Source organism: Solea senegalensis, linkage group LG10, assembly GCF_019176455.1.
Source record: "Solea senegalensis isolate Sse05_10M linkage group LG10, IFAPA_SoseM_1, whole genome shotgun sequence".
NCBI lineage: Eukaryota > Metazoa > Chordata > Actinopteri > Pleuronectiformes > Soleidae > Solea > Solea senegalensis.
Window position 1 is genome coordinate 13915034 of NC_058030.1, and position 18956 is coordinate 13933989.

The following is an 18956-nucleotide window of genomic DNA, read 5'->3' on the forward strand; positions in this document are numbered from 1 at the left end:
AAATTTGTCCAATAAGAAGACATCCAATTCCGTGCCTGCTAGTCACTGACCATACAATCTGCTCTTAAAGTTCAAAGTCTGGCCATAACTAGTACTGATAACAAATAAAAGATTTATGTGCAGATAGCAGATAATTAGTTAAAGAGTTTGAAAGGAAAATTCACGTTAAAATTATCTTTGACTAATATCTGAGATAGTGAACTATAGTCTTGGCTCTGTTTGGAAGTGGAAACTGCAGTTGTCCACATTGACGTCAGGTGGCGGTAGTGTGTACATTTCTTGGTGGGTCAGTAAACAACGAGAAGAAGAATAGCCACAGCAAAACACGGAACTTGATAAAAGCTATTAGCGATTAGCGACCTAAAAAGCGTTCTTGTTTTGTAAATTTTGACCAAACGCGTTTGCCTGACTGCTGCAACGGAAACCGATAAACAGTATGAATGTGTTACAAGTGAGCAACGGCGGGTATTTTATTTAAAAAACAATGTTTAACAGCAGCAGGTCTTATGAGCTGCTCTCGCAGAGAGACTCCACTGGCTTGTTCTCTGAGAGCTTCACACGACCCAGCTCTCACAAAGGTGTTTCCTTTGACTACGTACCCAATGTTTCTGAAAACAACTTCACTGGTAAGTAACGTTGATTAACTTAAACTATAAGAAATTGTTTGGACTCGGCATGTGACGATTTTGAAAGTTTACGTCACGATTATCCTGACCAAAATAATTGCTTTTAACGATATTATTTCGATGCCTGAGAGAGGAACACGGTAATATAAATTCACCACAATTAACTTATATTAAGTTTTTTAATCCCGATAAGCGATGATATCGTATATTGTCCCATCGCTAGTTTGGACGTTGTTGCTGATGTATTTTGAAGAGTCAGTCAGGACGAAGTCCTGTTGTGATGCTTCATATGAATGTTAAAATATGAAAAGCAATCTGGCACATTTGTCATTAATTCATCTTCTACCACTCAATAAAAGTGGTCAATAAACAATGATAGCTATTGGTAGATTGTTCACTTATGAAGAATTAAGAATTATTACCTTTTCATCAATTTAGTAGCCTGCTGGCTTAACATAAACAAATGTAGTTACTATTGTTGAAATGTGAGAGTGTGACCATTTGTATTGAGCAGAATGTTAAAAGTGTTACTAAAGTCTACATTTGTCCAAACCCACCATAAATGCACTAAAACTATTCTGAACTTTTGTCTCCAAAACCAGTGTCCCTGATTGCTCGATATGCATATTAGCTGTGCAATATTTCATGACACCCTTCCTCTTTGTCAAATCTGAGAAAAGATTAATGTTCTCCATGCCCTAACCCAAGATCTTACAATGCTTCTTTAGGCCTTAAAATTGTGACTCTGCTTCCTTTCTTTTAAGATGCCTCCCAAGGATGGCTGTCCTGGATTTGCAACATGTTGGTCATCTTTCTCGTCTACATCTGCACCTTTATAACCTTCCCAGTAACTGGATGGTTTGTTCTAAAAGTAAGCTGAAAGTATTTCTTCATCATTTACACTAACAGCACATCTACTTGTTTGCAGAGAATAAAAACCACCAACTGTCCGCCTCTAATTTTGTCTGCAGACGGTGCCTAACTATCAGAGGATTGTAGTGTTTCGTCTGGGGCGAATTTGTCCTCCGAAGGGCCCGGGTATTGTCCTTGTGCTGCCCCTCATCGACCAGTGGCAGAAAGTAGACCTACGTACCCGTGCCTTCAACATCCCTCCTTGTCAGGTAGAGCTTTTATTCTGTTGGGTGTGTGTTGTATTGTTGTGTTTTACTTTGTCCTATAGATGGCAGTGTGGGTTCACTGTTCAATGTTGAGATGAAGAGAATTAAGTGATACTGAAGGTGTTTGCTTGGTACTTGCTTGATACTCAGTTTTGACTGGCTTTTCATCAATAGTAAACTTGAGCCACATTTGTGTGTCCTCTGTGTTTTATTTAGTCTTTTTTCTTATTTTCAAATTATTAGAAACTATTAGCCTCCATACACTGAATGATAACACAATCTATTTCCTTCTCTGCATTTCAACAGAGCTGTGGCTGTCTTTTAGCTGCTCAACACTTCAAAATCACCTTTGTGTGTATTTTAGATATAAATGTCTTTGTAAATGTTTTATTAATGTGTTTACCTTCAGTAATAATGAAAACAAAAAGGAAATGTTGAGATTCTGTCAAATTTTTATTTTAAATGTTCTGTTTTTGCAGGTTACCTCTCAGGATGGAGGTTTGTTGTCAGTTGGAGCTGACATCCAGTTCAGGATTTGGAACCCTGTCCTGTCCGTGGTATCAGTCCAGGACTTGAATGCCTCAACCAGGATGACAGCACATAACGCTTTGACACACAGCCTGGCCAAGAAGACAGTCCGGGAGATCCAAACTGAGAGGATTAAACTGGGAGAATATCTTGGGGTAAGAGTAAATGTGAGCTGCTCCCTGCTGGCTTTTCACTGACTCTAGCTCAGACTTTATATCCTTTCTTTCTGTTGACAGATGGACATTAATGTGATGACTCATCCATGGGGGTTGGAGGTGGACAGGGTAGAGCTTACCTTGGGATCACTCCTGAAAGCCCCAGAAGAAAGCCCTTCTGGATCCTTCATCATGCCTCCGTCTGTGCCTGGACTGGAGGGCCTCACTGGCCCCATTCAGCAGTTGGCCATGCACTTTCTGAGCCACACTAGCAGTTCAAACTCTCCGCAAGGTGTGGTCTCCCTCACTCACTCACAGCTGCTTGTGTCCAACATATACCCATTATGATGATTTGAAATAATAAACCTATGCCTTTTACTCTTCAGGGGACAGCATAACTTTTACAGATGAGCTCACCAGTGTCCCTCAGGCTGTTTTGCCGACACCATGTTCTGTTGAAGAGCTTCTCAGTCGGGTGAATCTCCTGCTTTCTGACTCTTTGGTTTGCCAGGTTGGGGCTTTTTTCCAGTTTGACATCACCTCAGGAGATGGACAGCATCGCCATTACTATTTGGATTTAAGTCAAGGTAAAGGTTCATTTATTGTTGTAAATGAAATTTAATTGCGATAAATTCTATAAAGTAAGTGAGGTAAGCCAAATATGGCAAAAAAAAAATGCATTTCCATAAATGACATAAAACATCTCTAATGCTCTTTGTGTGTGTTTTGTAGGCAGTGGTGCAGTTGGTGAAGGGTCCTTGTACCGAGAGCCAGATGTGATAATAAGTATGAGTGACAGTGACCTTGTGGCCATGTTCCAGGGTGAACTACAGCCGTTTGCTGCATATGCCAGCGGCAGACTTAAAATCCAGGGAGACATTAAAACTGCTATGAAGCTGGAGGAACTCATAAAACAACTCAAGAAACAGCACTCCTAGTTCATTTTTATTTATTTATTATATCCTTGATTTTAACTGTGTTAATGTGTGATTCCACTTGTTTATAATCGCAATCAGAGGAAGTGCGTTTGGACAAAACAAAAGTTTTTGAGACTTTACACAATGATGATTATGCATTGTGTCTTAAATAAAATATTAAATTCATTACTCTGTGCATTACTGTATTGCCTGTGGTGGGCAGAGTTTGAGAAACTGTACTAAATTGTATATTATACTAATATTTATATCTTAGCTAAGTTTTGTGAAAATATAGCAACTTCTATCATATGTAAAATGTATTTGCAACTTAATGGAGCTAAAAGAACCTGAAACACTAGCATATAAAGCGGTCTATAAATGAGGCAGTGCAGTGTGTTTGGCTGCTAATGGAACTGTAGTGTCCTTGTCCTTGCCCTTGCATCGCTGATGGAAGCCTGAAGGTAACATTTGTTTTTGTTAAATGTGAAGCTACTTGCTCAAGACACTGCCAGCATCACTAGTAAGAACTTCTAATTTTTGTGCTAAAGAATTAAGTCCAACCCATTCTCAATTGTAACAGATTCACCACATAAGAATCACATTCTTTTGCCTTGAGTCAGGTGTACTGTTTGCCTCACTGTGCGCTTTCAAGTGACTTTTTACTGCTGTTTTATAACTAATCTGCAAGCCTAAACACGTTAGAGAAATATATCTCATACATAAACCGATTTTGGAAAATCAGAGCACATTGTCAGAGTGGTTTATTTTGGATATACAGAGGGACAGTGACACACTATTCCAAACAGGCTATGTTTGTGAGGTATTACCATAGCGTAACACTATTCACCGAGTGGCACAGCAAGGTGCTGCCTCACAACGCGTCTCCTCCCTGTATTTTAATGGGACATGCAGAAATTTTGACATTCTTAATTGAAAATATTTTTTTACTACTGGATTCGTAGAGAAAAGGGATTTGTAATACATACCAGGTGACAAATATTAAAATGTATTATATTTTATAATCAACTTCTCTTTTTCTTTTCAAGCTTGACAGGTGAGGCTCTGCCTCCCCTGCCTCCCCTCGCATGTCAATGCTATTTAGTCCAGCCTCCTTCTTTTGCACCCAATCTCCCTGGAAGAGCCAGAGTAGCTTCTGAAGGTACAGCTGAGACTTTTGAGCATTTCTGTTGCTGGGATGGCCAGGTGCAGTGTGTGGCGCAGGCCTGTGGTGCTTCCCCTGTGCTGGAAAGATGAGCTGACAACATTAGGTGTGCGCTGTAGCAGTAGTATGCCAGTGGTCAAGTCCTTCAATGAGATTCCTGGACTGTGGAAGAATGGAGTTGCCAACTTGTACAATTTCTGGAAGCTGGACGGCTTCAGAAACCTTCACCGCATCATGTCGCAGAATTTCAAGACTTATGGACCCATCTACAGGTATGGAAATGCATTACAGAAGAAGACAAAAATTATAATTCAAAATGCTTGCCTTTTTTTTATATAAAATGATCTGTGACTAACAGATTATTATATATGGCATTTCACCCCTCCCTTTCTCTCACTTTGTGTTTGTCAGGGAAAAAATAGGATATTATGAAAGTGTAAATATTATCAATCCCGAGGATGCTGCCATTGTGTTCAGAGCAGAGGGTCACTATCCTAGAAGGCTGCAAGTTGAACCGTGGACTGCATACAGAGAATACAGGAATCGCAAATGTGGTGTTTTACTAAAGTATGTGGTGTTTTTGTTTTTTTACCTGTTGGCTACAAATTCCGCTTTTCTAATATTTGGACTCTCAGATGAAAAGACAGGTTTTACTAAGTGCTATAAGACTGCTTTTATTAACATCCCCAGGAATGGAGAAGACTGGAGATCAAACCGGGTGGTGCTCAACAAGGAGGTGATTTCCCCAAAAATGCTGGAAAACTTTGTGCCTTTGCTGGACGAAGTGGGACAAGATTTTGTGGCCAGAGTTCACAAAAAGATAAAGAGGAGTGGCCAAAACAAGTGGACGACTGACCTCTCTGAAGAACTTTTTAAATATGCACTAGAATGTGAGGGTGACTTTTATGTCTTAATATTTTTTTATTATACTTGATGTACTTGGCAGTGCCATTTTCCACCTCTTCTAATACGTGCTCTGTTCTACATAGCCGTGAGCTTGGTGCTTTATGGTGAGCGTCTGGGTCTGATGCTGGACTACATTGATCCAGAAGCTCAACGTTTCATTGACTGCATCACCCTCATGTTTAAGACTACCTCACCAATGCTGTACATACCCCCTGGTCTGTTGAGACGGATTGGATCAAAGGTGTGGCGGGATCATGTAGAGGCTTGGGATGGCATTTTCAACCAAGGTAGGCCTCAGAAGAAGACAACCAGGATTGAGTATTTACATTATAGTGGTGTTAGTCACCGTAATGGGAATTTCAATCTCTTTGTTTCAACCACCTAACTTCCCCCCCCTCCACACAAGATACCAGGTTCTTTTGTGTGAAAATAAAAGAATTGTCGGCCTGCAGAAGTCTCTATTTCATTCCTCACCAGCAGCAGAGGAAACTTCCACAACGGTGTCATCATTTATCACTTGAACCTTCAAGATCTGGGTGTTCAGTTCTCATATCTGTAATATCCAACAGTAAAATATGCTTATGCCCACACTGCAATCGGTTTAAGTTTCTGTTGTTTGAAAGCTATATTTCTTTGCAATGTTTATGTTAATAAATGTTTATGTGAGTGGGGGATTCTTGCTCCTGACCTCCCCCACATTGTTTATGTCAAGTTTCAAGTAATTATTGTGGAAATATGGAGAAAATTAAAGGTACATTTTTCTCACTGTTCAATACTGATACTTGTAACATGCTACAATTAAATAGTCATATCCCACTGACCTTCCCCACTGCCATCATGCCAAGTTTTGGTTGTTAAAACAATTTTTTACATTTTTTTGTTTATACTGTTAGTGGTCAGTTTCTATAATTTCATCATATCATCATTTATATCCTTTCACTGTGTCAGCTGACCGCTGCATCCAGAATATCTACAGGCAGCTGCGCCAGGACAGTGGCATGCCAGAGAAATACCCAGGAGTCCTTGCCAGCCTTCTCATGCTGGACAAGCTCTCCATTGAAGACATCAAGGCCAGTGTTGCTGAGCTAATGGCTGGAGGAGTAGATACAGTAAGAAACAAATAATATTTCTTTGAAGAGCGGATGTCTATTTGTCTTCTTTAAGACCACTTAACTGTGTTTGTGTGTTTCAGACTTCTATAACGCTGCTGTGGACACTGTATGAGCTAGCTAAGCAACCCAACCTCCAGGAGGAGCTGAGGGCGGAGGTGGCTGCAGCACGAGCTGAAAGCCAAGGAGACTTGCTGGAAATGCTAAAGCGGATTCCTTTGGTGAAAGGAGCCTTGAAGGAAACACTGAGGTGACAGAAATGGATGCAGACTGTACAGCACAGATCACACCAGTGCACCTTATGTTAGAAGTATACTAAAATAAGACAACAAGATATTTCACAAATATTCTCATAAACGTAACACATTTTCCACTTGCATATCCTGCAGTTGTTCTGATAATGACATGTCATTGGTCTCCTACTGCCACAGTTAATACGTTTCCTTATTAACTTTAATTCCTCAGGTTACACCCAGTTGCAGTGAGCTTGCAAAGATACATAGCAGAAGATATTATTGTTCAAAACTACCACATCCCGGCTGGGGTAAGTCTGTTGAAATCACTTTTTTCTCCTCAAATAAAACGTACAGTTGCTTATGATTTTTGTGTCTCCGATTAGACATTAGTTCAGTTAGGATTGTATGCAATGGGAAGAGACCCAAAGGTGTTTGCACGCCCGGAGCAGTATCAGCCTTCCCGCTGGCTGAAGACAGAGGCGCACTACTTCAGAAGCCTGGCCTTTGGCTTTGGCCCCCGTCAGTGTTTAGGACGCAGAATAGCTGAGGCCGAGATGCAACTCTTCCTCATCCATGTGAGCTATACAAAGAATAAAGAGCAGTTTCACCATGCTTTGTTACACATTTACACATCATATTAACCATTTGAATTGGTTCTCCAGATGCTCGAGAACTTCCGAGTGGAGAAACAGCGCCATATGGAAGTGCAGAGTACCTTTGAGCTTATTCTGCTACCAGACAAGCCTATTCTTTTGACTTTGAAACCACTGGAAACTAGTTTGTAAAATTGTGTTTTAATGAAACCTGTGGTGCATGACAAGTCATTTTTGTAGTCATGTATCACAAATAATCATAAAGGGCTTCACAATACATGGCAATATAAATATTGAATAAAACTGTACAACTTTGAGGTTGACAGAAAGCAACAAATGAAAAAAAACAACAATATTAGGAAAGAAAAAACTTACAATATGCATCAACAAATTACCTCAGTAATGGTAATGGTGAAGAAAGTAGTTATATATATAGTAGTATATGTAGTTATATATATGTATATGTATATATATATATATATATATACATATATATATATATATATATATATATATATATATATATATACATATATATATGTATATATATATATATATATATATATATATAGTAGTATAAGTAGTTATATTGACTTTCAGTTCCTTATTTAGGTTTCTGTTTGCTGATGTGTGGAATCTGATATTGATGTCTAAAAGAAGCAGAAAACAGTTGAGGGACGTAAATTCATTTTAAATACCTTTTTAAAATGCAACACAGAATGTGACTGAATGAAGTGAAGACAAACTCAGCTGACTGCAGAAACATTATGGAGGACTGTGGAGCCTGTTGGGACAAAGCCGTGTCTGTGCTCACTCAGTTTGGTCAACAGTTCCTGTTTCTTTCTCCCCCACAACTTGGAGTTCGCCTCCAACTGTAATAGATAAAAACAAATGACCAAACATTCATGAATACAAATAAAATGTGAGTGATGTTAAGAATTCAGTGAATGAGTATCTATTTTTTTTTCACCTGAGCTTCCAGTGTTTGGACTCTTGCCTCGGCTTTCTCAAGTTTATTTAGTAAAGCCAGTTTCTCCTTAAGTGGAATAATCTCTTTTGTCTGATGGGTACATCAAACAAGTCAGTTTATTTTCTACAGGACAGCATATATGGGATTTTCGTTCTTTTCAGTCCTTTTATATCAGTGTGTGTGCTGGCTTGAATGTTTGAAGTACCTGTGCTGACTCGTGAATAACGGCATGTAAAGGCTGCCTGTGAATCCTGTCCAGCTCTTCTCGGAGACGCGTATTCTCGGCCAACAGGGCCAACTCTGTCTCTTGTCCTCTGCAGTCAGTCTTACCTGCACAGCACAGAGAAAGCTCCTGCTTTTGTGTGAATATACACCAACTGCACAACTGCATGTCTTCATGAAATCACATAATCACGTGATATAAACATAGGAAATAGTGTGATTTCAGTGATTCTGAATTATGTGAAGAGGTGTGAGTGGTCAGAGGTGACAGAAACTGATGGTGACTCAGATAATGATGCTGTATGACTGTGTGGAGCTAGCAAGCAAATAAGAATGAACAAATAACAGTCACTGGCCATAAAATTAAACAGTTAATGGATGGAAAAAGAGAAGACTGGTCTGATGACCTTGGATGATAAGGTCATAAGTTGGCATCAACATTATATGGACCTATTCTGCTTTGTCCAGGCTGACGTTGGTGGTGTAAAGGTTTGAGGAATCATGGTCTGTTTCATTTTTGGACACTTTGGGCCCCTGAAGACCAATTTGATCTTGTTTGTATGTTACAACATATACCTGAATACCTACAATAATGTGATGCAGTCATGTTAGCAACATCACTTGTGTTTTGTCATCACCTTGTCTATTCATCTCTCTGAGTTTACTTTCTAAAGCCTTCTCCGTCTTCTCAATAACCTAAAGAAGGTAAGACAGCACAAGTACAAAGGTTATTACATTTTCATTACAATGAACCATTACATGTTATACTGACAGACGTGTTAACTGTTGAACAACTCACCTTTTCCTGCCGTTTGATGGTGACCTCTAAAGTTGCCATGTTGGCCATGTGACTCTGATGGTGCTGCAGATTCCCCCTCTGCTGCTGCTGAACTCGGTTGAGTTTTAGCAGCTCCTTCTCGCTGTCATTTTTCTGCATAAAAAAAAAAAATCAAATTCAGGAAGCAACAAATTGAAAAATGTAGCCTTAGGGCATGAGTGTTTGGCATCGATCCTAACCTTGATTAGCTCGTTCTGGAGCTGTTGGATCCTGTCCCTTTGTGTGGCCACCTTACTGGTCTCACTGGCCAGCTTAAATTTCAGGGATGCTTCAAAAAACAGCAGGAGAAAATGCAAACTTGCATTCATTTGTTTAAAGACAGACTCATAGATTTGGATTTATCTAAACATTTAGCAAAAGTAAACTGACTTGGAATATATACAGTATATATAAGTGACTGTCTTTTCGAACTTTCCAGAATTTTGACTGATGAATGTGTTAAGTTTGAGGCTTAGAACTCCCAGACTATAAAGATCCCAATACACTTTATGGTCCTGTGAAATGTAATGGACTATCTTTTGGCAGGGACTTCAATCTTGTCTCTTTGCTTTGGTGGCAGCAAAAAAACCTTCAGGAGTATCATTTCACTGAGGCTCACACACTGTCCTTCAGTAGATAAGCGATGCACTAGCAACACAGCTTTATCAGGGTCTGTGGCCTTATCACAAAACGCCACAGTCTGTTTTGCAAAAGATGCTCACAAGGTTTAGCAAACACAAAGAGGACCGACTTCCACATTCAACACGAGTTCATCTGCCAATGAAATGCCTTCACAGCTGCTTTTAGACAGGGTGAAAACATGGTTGTGTTTTCTGCTGTGGTTTACCTATGCGGTCAGCAATCTCAGCCTTGGTCATGACGGCAATGTCTGCGTCATCCAGCAGATGTCGGCCAAGGTCCTGGTGCAGAGACAGGTCACTGCGGAGCTGGCTGTTTTCTGCCTCCAACGTCACCACCTGTGTCCTTAGAGCTATAATGTCTTCTGCCATCTTACCCATGGCTGAACGATAAGTTCCCACCTCCTGTTATAATAATTGTTAGAAGGGACAAATTTGAGAATTCCATTCCCCAATGCAGTTTGTATTTCCCCCCAACGTAGTATCTCACAATATCAGTCACATTTTTGTCTGACAGAAGAAGACCAATGGCTACACACACACACACACACACACACCGTCAACAGCACAGTCACAGGTGTTTTGATGTTGTGTGGTCATATATAATCACCACCTCTAGATGTCTCTTCAGCTCCATCCTTTACCAAAGTCCAGACATTTCTGTGCAGAATTTGCAAATATACCAATATTGCAGCGAAAACATACACTATATGTACAGTTTAAAATGAGGCTCAGTGTCTAATGTATGTCTATTTTAATGCTGTGCTTTTGTATGTGTGTTTTAGTGCTTTTGTTGCTTGTTTCATGTTGACAAGTGTCTTTGAGCATTTTTGTTGAAGGAAAGTAATTGAGCACATAACAGGAGTTATTTTGTAACAGGACTTAGCCAGAGCCCAACTACATTGTGCTCATGTAGATCAGCAATGTATTCAAAATTCAGTTTCTCAAACCCAGAGCGACAATAACACCCTGTCCTTTCAAGGTCTTTTTGTAGATCTTTTGTCACGGAGGCTTTAACTCAGGATTTTGGATCATTCTTATTGATGCATTTATGCAGCATCTTTCTGAGAAGCGCATTTAACTTGCTGACAAAATTCTCACAAAGATATAAAAAACCTATTAAAAGATATTTTAAAAAAGACAAATTCCTGAGAAATCTTATTGTTGCTTAGGTCTCTTATCAAGGCATTTCTCCATGTATGGCATGTGCCTGCTGTGTGTCGGCATTGTTCGCTGCTCCTGCTCCCATTTTCCTCCATCAAGTTGAATAGATACAATTGAATGGGGAATGAGAGCAGGGTCCAGCTGCATGAGGACGGGGGGGTGGGTGTGGGGGTGTGAGGTATTCCAGGGGATTCCAATCTTGAATGGTGTGGTTGTGACTCCCGTGGGACACGAGGGTGAAATTGAGCATCTAATTGAAATGGCAGGGAGGAGGTGACAATCATGACTGTATGAGATGGTGTCTCTGTCGAGGTGGGGGCCCATAGGCATGAGGGGACAGATGATGTCCCATGATGAGTCTAGAAAGTCCTTTCCTATGTCAAAAATAAAAATAAAAGGGGAGTCTCTGTGTCTGCTGGTGAATACTGAAGGCTCCCACTGCTCTCTATGATTTGAAGACAATAAAAAGGCTTTGCTGTTGTACACACTGTCACTCTGGAGCGACTGCACCGGCTGGACTGAAGACTGTGCGTGTCTAGATGTTTCATGCACCATTGTACTGCATGTGCCACAGAGAAATCATCCAATTAATACAAAAAAACCTCTGCTTTGATGTCAAAATCGACAAGCTTAAATATGGTTTCCAACAACCCATGGATCCAAGCAGTGAAATACAATCAGAAAATAAGGATTTCCAACCACAGTAATCAGAGAGATAGTCATCTTGTAAACTGTGAGTTTCTACTTTAGTGTATTACCCCATATCACTGCTCACTAACTAAATGCGACAGCACTGATTGTCTCACTGATTGCTCTCGTCACCTTATTCTGGAGGTCAGTGATCTCTGCCATGAGGGGATTCTCTTCTAAGTCAGGTAGAATCATAGGTCTGAAACGTTTATTAAAATGACGCATTAGTAAAATTGTTCCATCCCAATTTGATCTTACTGAAATCTTATTTTTCCACACATTGTCTTACCTGTTTTGTGGATGATGTACTTGAAATGTATGGTTTATGTTCGGCCTGTTGGTCTGAGCAGCTTCTGGTCTCTTCTTCTCCTGCTGAGTTACATTGTGGAGGTCAGTTGTTGCCTCAGTGACACGGCACTGGAAACCTGGTAGGATCTGTGCCAGAGCGTTACGAGATGGGAGGTTATAGCCATCCGTCTGAGGCTGTAAAGAAATATTGTTTAAATTGACAAAACCATTTTGTCGCCACACTGAGCAAGAAATTTGTTAGGGAATAGAAAAATGACAAATATGTTGTTGTGTTAGCAATTATTTAGATTCTCTTTAGCTACCCAAAAACTCACTTTACGTCAGTTTTTTTCTTTTTCAAAGTTTCAGTTTTCATCCCACACATTTACATCTGTGATTGGTGTTACAGTTTTATTGCAGCACAACAACTCACAAATTATTATCTTAAGATTTATGTCTTTCGTGAGTTTCGGGCTTTCATTGAATCCAACCAAAGTTCAGTTTGTTTCATATCTACAAGGCCAGTTTGTGACAAATCATAGTTGTATCATTTCTTTCTTAGATATTTTGAACTTGATAAAATCAGATTAGAGGGAATATTTTTTTCATTATTTATTATTATTCTTCAGAGAACAGAAAGTAAAGTCACGTTTAGCTAAACAAGAGTCAAAACATGACAGAAACCACAAACTACTCAACAGTCTCCTGTTACAGTGTGGGAGGATTGAAACACAGTGGTAACATTTAACATGCTAGTCATGTTTTTACAGAAAGTGAAAGCCTTAATCCAAAAACATCGCCCCACACCTCTCACTGTATGTATTTATATGTGACCTGTTCTACCTCGTCATCTCTTGAATATAAACTCTGTTATATCACACTGCACACAGAACCCACTTTAGACCAGCAGTACTCTCAGTCACAAGATCTTCAAATGTGAACGTATATGTCTCTATTTATACAATGTGTACTGTAGGCAGTCGCGGTTGCCAGGTAGCACCGATTCAAATTAATTACACAAATAGAGTCATTATCTATTCTCTTCCTACAAGCTCTGTAACTGTGATAGAAATAGCTCCGCACTGTCAGACCCTACCTTTTTAGCTGCCAGGCTTTTTGTCTTTTGTGAAGCCTTCATGTGACAGAAAATGTCAGAGTCCTCATTAGAAGAATACACACATACCTGATGGTGTTAAGGTTTGACCTCAGTCTTCGAGGTATAACAATTGATTTGTAACCACAACACGGCACGAGCCTTAGCAACTCTATCCGACCAATGAGAAGGATTCCCTTTCTGTATTAAACACCCATCAGGTTTCTTATTCAATGCAAAACAAGGCATGATTATTATTATTTGCAGATGACAATTCCAATTTATGCAACGTGTATATTAAATGCATTGTCGACAGGAGGCACAGATTGAATACATTATCTGAGTGTACCATAAACAATGTGTTAATGTAACATTTTCAGAAATAAAACGTGAATTGAAAGAAATCAAATTCAAATTGAAGTAAAGATAAACATTCAACAAATACACTAGTAGCAATAGTAATAGTAAAAGTATTAGTAATGAAATAATGCTTAACACATCAATAGCAGTACTAGTAGTATAATATAATGCTGAAACGGGCCACTCTGCATGATGAATAGCTTTCACATTTGTTACTCCAACTGTATTGTGATGCTTTTACGTCTGTGCTAAATATGAATCTCTTAATTCTGAACTCAAGATTTAGTGGAATGGAACTTCTTTACTTCTTTTAGCATAATTAAGACAAAATGTAATCAAACCTTACATTTATGCCTGGAAGGATCATGTCCTAATCAATCCACACAAAGGGGGGGTTCCTGCTTAGTAAATACCAGCCTGTGGATAAATTCTGTCCAGGCCTGGATAAGAAGATTGATGAGGAATGACAAATGATTTTTTAAGTGTCATGCTGTGCAGCACCTGTGGCACCCACTGATAATTTATTCCCACCTCTGGTGTGATATAGCTCCCTAATGCCAAGGCAAAACTCCTTCTCTTTAAGCATGTTGGAAAACCTTTGTAATATTCAGTTAGCATCATAACTCAAAAGATGTTCTGTTTGTCTATTGTGGGCTTTTGTAAAACCTTGGTGGTCTAAAATGCTGGTTTGGCTCCTGATTTAAATATTAAAGACTCATTACAGTGTGATGATAAACAACAATTCCTAGAATTAATTGTACAAATCAAGAATTATTTTATCTTCAATTTCTGCTTGGACCTAAAAGCTAAATCAATCGTTTATAAGCCTACATGTCAAATACACAGTGCATCATCACAAAGATGTGAACAGGTCTGTTGTGGTAATACATGATAGTTAGTTGTGGTTATGTCTATCCTGGCTATAGTATATGCAAATGTGTGAAAAACCCAATAGCTGAGGATCAATAATCCTTGCTGCCTGTGGTAAAAAGGAAGACAATCATTGATGGCACAAGACTGACACTATAATAAAATATAATAAAAGTGATGGCATGAAGGAAGAGTCATTAATGACATAGATTAAAAGACAGTGAGCCAAATTTAAATCACCACTCATGTAAAGTGTATTTGTTCTGTTCAATTAAACATTTGAAGTGTAAAGACTTAGTAATGCAGTGTTCAGAAAAAGTTGTGTTGATATAAACATTTAGCAAAATGAAGTAGAAGAAAAATACCGTCCACCATCACAGCCCTTTGTTCAAAGGCTACATGTCAAAGGCAGACAGCGTCCTCCTTATATCCATGTCCAAAATCAACAGCTATGGTGAAACCCATGTTGTACTCGTACTTCTTTTACCCGTGCCTCTCTCTGCAGCTTGCCATTTAAAAATCATCACACTCTCTTCAGTTTTTGGATAAATATTTTCATAGCTGACTGCTTTTATTCATGATGAATAATTCACTGGACGCTCGCAGCTATGTGCTCTGCTCAAAGACAGACTTTCATGGAATCCAACAAGGGAAAACCAGTACAACTGGAACACACTTCCCACGGAGTCTAATATCACATTATTATGCAGGAAACTGGCTGACAAATTTACAAGATAGTCAGAACAAAATGTTCAACATTCGCATGTTTGTGCTCAGAATGACTCTGACCCTGTTATAAATAATCTGTGAAGAACTGGGGAGGGAAACAGGATGTGTGCTCTCAGTGTCCCCTGTACAGGAGTGGGTGGGTGAGTGGGGGGGTGGGGGTCTCAGTGGCAGTCTCTGTCTGTGGCTGGGGCTTTGGGTAACATCATCAGAATTCAGCACACAGCCTATAAAGTGCAGCAAATAGGCTCTTCATGGGAGTGACAGCTCTGAGTCTCCTGCCACACAGAGCTTCAATTAGCCTGCCAGAGCAAGGCAGCTCCCAGTAGCTTTCTCCCTCCCTCCCTCATTCCACTTATTCAACATTTTCAGCCCACCACCACCTATCCCCCCCCACGTTTGCTTCCATTTTTCATCTGACACAGACTTATTTCCTGGTTTTCCCACATTTAGCCTCATGTCCTCTCATCTATCCTGTCTCCGTGACCTTCCCATGCCGCCATCTACTGCACACAAGACCAGCCAAGCAGAAATACCTGCAGTGTGCTAATGGACACAGAGGTCAGAGTTGTGTTGGAGAAGTGATGGCAGTTGAAGCATAAAATAACAAAAAAAGAGGATATAGTGGTTTTAGAGGATAGATGTCCTCCCATTCATGCATAGTGGAATGACAAGATTTTACGTGAGAAGCAACATTTACAATCAGTTTCTAATTTAATCAGAGGGAAATTTTTTCTTGAAGTATTGTTACACTTTGAAAACGTACACCTGTGTTCACCTTGTTGTTGGAGATTTGAAAACCTCTATATTATATAAGCCTGCTCATTTGTACTCATCCAAACAAAGGAAATGTTGTACCTTGCATGCATGATTTTATATCATTAGGGTTCCAGCACAGAGTGCGTATTTACTGAATATTACTTCAGTAAATAGGAATCATTTTTTGTTTACATTTGAATTAAATTAAATTAAATAACCGAGAGGTGCATCCAGTGTACACCTAGTGCCAGTCACAAGCCTGGATAAATGGGGAGGGTTTCCCGGAAGGGCATCCAGTGTAAAACCTTTGCCAAATCAAATATGCAGATCACTGACGGGAAGACGGTCCCCTGTGGCGACCCCTAAAGGGACAAGCCAAAAGATGAAGAAGATTTTAATTATGACATTTAAATGTATATTTCTTATTCCCCAAATCAGAAAAGGTCTTGTTCATTAAATCACTGAATAACATTTGGGAAAATTCCAGTTGAAATTGCCATTCAACCAAATCAGTAATAACTAATCCTTTAACAGGGTTTACATTCAATGACATTTAAATACACAAAAACAGAGTTTAAGCTTTTTGTTGTATCAGCCACCTGTGACATTTTAATTACTGTGCTCCCTTGAGAAAAATACAATCAGCTCTGTTGGCCTGTGTAATCACATCTGTGCTCTGTCAGCAAAATAAAATCACATCTGCAGTGGACTGTGGGTATAAAGGTTTTTAAAATACGTCAATAAAGGGGTGGGCGTGTGTGTGTGTGTGTGTGTGTGTGTGTGTGTGTGTGTGTGTGTGTGTGTGTGTGTGTGTCAAGGGCAAGTTGCAGCCTTGACTCAAGGACGTGTGAGGCTAAGAGCCAGTGCTGCTCCCTACGAGGTCCACAGTGACAGCAAAGCCAAAGATTATCAGTAAATCAACAGCGTGTCACTTATGGTTATGATGCCGTGAAACCACAACACTTAATAAAACAAATGGCACACACACAAATGCAGGGTCAGACCTGAGCACTGAGTGTAGCTGATGAGTGCATCCATCCATCCATCCATCCATTGCTCCCTCAACACACTGTATTACTAAACTAACTGTAACCAGAGATAAACTGCAGCTTATAGCATTTAATATCATTAATAATATCATGTCAATCTTTCAATAAGAAGTCAATTCAACAATGTGTTCTGTGCGATATAATACACTTTCCAAACACAGCCATAACAGCAACATTTTGTAGCATTCCTGTATTTAAAATCATCCACAGAACTATCAGCTGAAGCAATAAAAGTATGTTTGCTTTGCATAATTTTGTGAACATTTTTTATGTTACTTGACGTGCATTTACTTAATTGACGTTATAGCTGAGTCCTAGTTTAAACCAGTTTAAACCAGCCCTTAAGCCCACAGCAGGCTGGCATCCAGACCACACACTCACAGCCACAGCGAGTGACTGCTTTTCCCCGGCAGCCCAACATGACCTTTCCAAAATGCTATACAACCAAAGCTTAATGACTAACACACCAGTTGACATTTACTAAAGCCAGTTTGCCTTCAAATATTTCAGCGGAACACCAAAGCGCAAATGATATCTGTAACCAAGCAGGACCGCCACAAGAGTGACAGGACGATACAGTGTTCATGATATCTGTAACTTTAACTGATTTTCAATATTAGATCCAAACAAAAACACAAACAAAGCCAAATGAATTAAACATATTTGTTTAAGATTACAAACACACCACATCCTGTCTGTGGCTGTGAAAAGGGCATGAAGATTGATGAGAGAGTGGCGGCCACGCCTGTAGTGTGATACATCATTCCTGTTTGGGCAGGACTGTCACTGGGATTGAATTTACATCAGAGGCCAGACAAGGGATGCAGTGATGTCAACACCCAGCCACACGCCTCTTCCCGAAAAACACATCTGAGGTCACACAGTCAACTGATGTTATTAGGACTTAGAGGGAAAACACCAACTTCCACTCCACATCCCGTCAGCACATGGAGATGTGGAGAACCTTTTGTGTCTGACACCCAGTGACCCGTATCTTGATTATTCCAGTGTAAGAGAACAGGTCACTGGAGTAACTGCCATTGAGGGAAGGGGTCAAAAATCCAAATGATGAGCAGATAAATTATACCTATTCCAGTGTGCATTACTGTGGCGTAGAAGGCCTTTTAGAGTGCTGTTTGCTATAAATTAATCAGCCATCGCATCTTTGCAACCTTGGAAAAGACCATTTATCACGTGTAGAGAGGAATTAATGGCATTAGCTCCAGGTCCATCAGAGGGTCAAAGATTGGTATTAGCTTCATATCGACCAAAGAGAAGAGAAGGCGTAAGACTGAAGGGATTTTGTTTTCAGTCTGGGTGCTTCATTTACATTTCTAAAATCAGATAAAGCCCTGGAATAGAGAAGTTAACCTTTTGACCGCTTTTGTGTGGAACAATGATCTGACCGGGCATGGGCTATTCACTGAGGTCTCATAATGAACAGCCCTGCCTTGATGGACAGATGATAAGATTTTACCACGGAGCGGAGCTGATACAAGACAAGCTAGACAATAGCTGACACTGCTGCAAAAGCTTCATTGTGAAGCATGCAGCACATCTGTATTCAAGCACGATTGTCATGTTACACATTCAGCTGAGGTGGAAATAGCAGAATAGCTTTAAATCTGTTCTGCTCCAGCTGCACAGTGGAGATACAAGCCTCCGCATGGCACTTCAAACAGAACAGCCCAGCCCAACCTGCACAGCAGACCTGAGACAGAGAGCTCCCTGCATCCCCACGCTGCCCTTATCAACAGTACAACAGGCGAATGAGGTAAACAACGGAGGAATTAGCCGTAAAGAAACCTGGTAAGTGCTGTTTTAATGACTCTTCTGTCTGCTGAATGTAGAATCATGGAGTGCTGTGTGCTGAGTTTGGTCAGTACTGTTGACAATAAGTAGAAATCTGGATAAATGGCTCGCTCTGAGAATTCAGTGTATTACAAATACAGATGAAATG

General features: G+C 39.9%; 3 protein-coding genes across 6 annotated transcripts; 2 read left to right on the plus strand and 1 right to left on the minus strand.

The window, feature by feature from the left end:
• The first annotated feature begins 285 nt into the window (after positions 1 to 285).
• On the plus strand, positions 286 to 3625 carry stoml1 (stomatin (EPB72)-like 1). The gene is made up of 7 exons (XM_044036176.1): positions 286 to 626; positions 1391 to 1497; positions 1598 to 1747; positions 2224 to 2427; positions 2509 to 2719; positions 2814 to 3014; positions 3160 to 3625. Exons 1-7 carry the CDS (start codon positions 485 to 487, stop codon positions 3363 to 3365), a joined length of 1221 nt encoding a protein of 406 aa, XP_043892111.1. The 5' UTR covers positions 286 to 484; the 3' UTR covers positions 3366 to 3625.
• A 244-nt stretch (positions 3626 to 3869) lies between these two features.
• Positions 3870 to 7703, plus strand: LOC122775933 (cholesterol side-chain cleavage enzyme, mitochondrial). The gene is made up of 9 exons (XM_044036175.1): positions 3870 to 4778; positions 4918 to 5073; positions 5197 to 5396; positions 5496 to 5699; positions 6361 to 6521; positions 6605 to 6771; positions 6987 to 7065; positions 7141 to 7332; positions 7420 to 7703. Exons 1-9 carry the CDS (start codon positions 4540 to 4542, stop codon positions 7540 to 7542), a joined length of 1521 nt encoding a protein of 506 aa, XP_043892110.1. The 5' UTR covers positions 3870 to 4539; the 3' UTR covers positions 7543 to 7703.
• On the minus strand, positions 7275 to 13367 carry ccdc33 (coiled-coil domain containing 33). Of its 4 annotated transcripts, XM_044036178.1 has the most exons (11): positions 13236 to 13363; positions 12141 to 12334; positions 11984 to 12050; positions 10207 to 10402; positions 9560 to 9648; positions 9342 to 9473; positions 9181 to 9238; positions 8526 to 8650; positions 8321 to 8410; positions 8049 to 8222; positions 7275 to 7337 (listed from the first exon to the last, which is right to left on the minus strand). In XM_044036178.1, the coding sequence occupies exons 1-10, from the start codon at positions 13275 to 13277 to the stop codon at positions 8097 to 8099; spliced, it is 1119 nt and encodes a 372-aa protein (XP_043892113.1). In that variant the 5' UTR covers positions 13278 to 13363; the 3' UTR covers positions 7275 to 7337; positions 8049 to 8096. The 4 variants fall into 4 exon arrangements, with proteins under 4 accessions (XP_043892113.1, XP_043892112.1, XP_043892115.1 ...); XM_044036177.1 differs by lacking the exon at positions 7275 to 7337 and having other exon boundaries at positions 7908 to 8222; XM_044036180.1 differs by lacking the exons at positions 7275 to 7337; positions 13236 to 13363 and having other exon boundaries at positions 7908 to 8222; positions 11984 to 12052; positions 12142 to 12201.
• Between the last annotated feature and the right edge of the window lie 5589 nt (positions 13368 to 18956).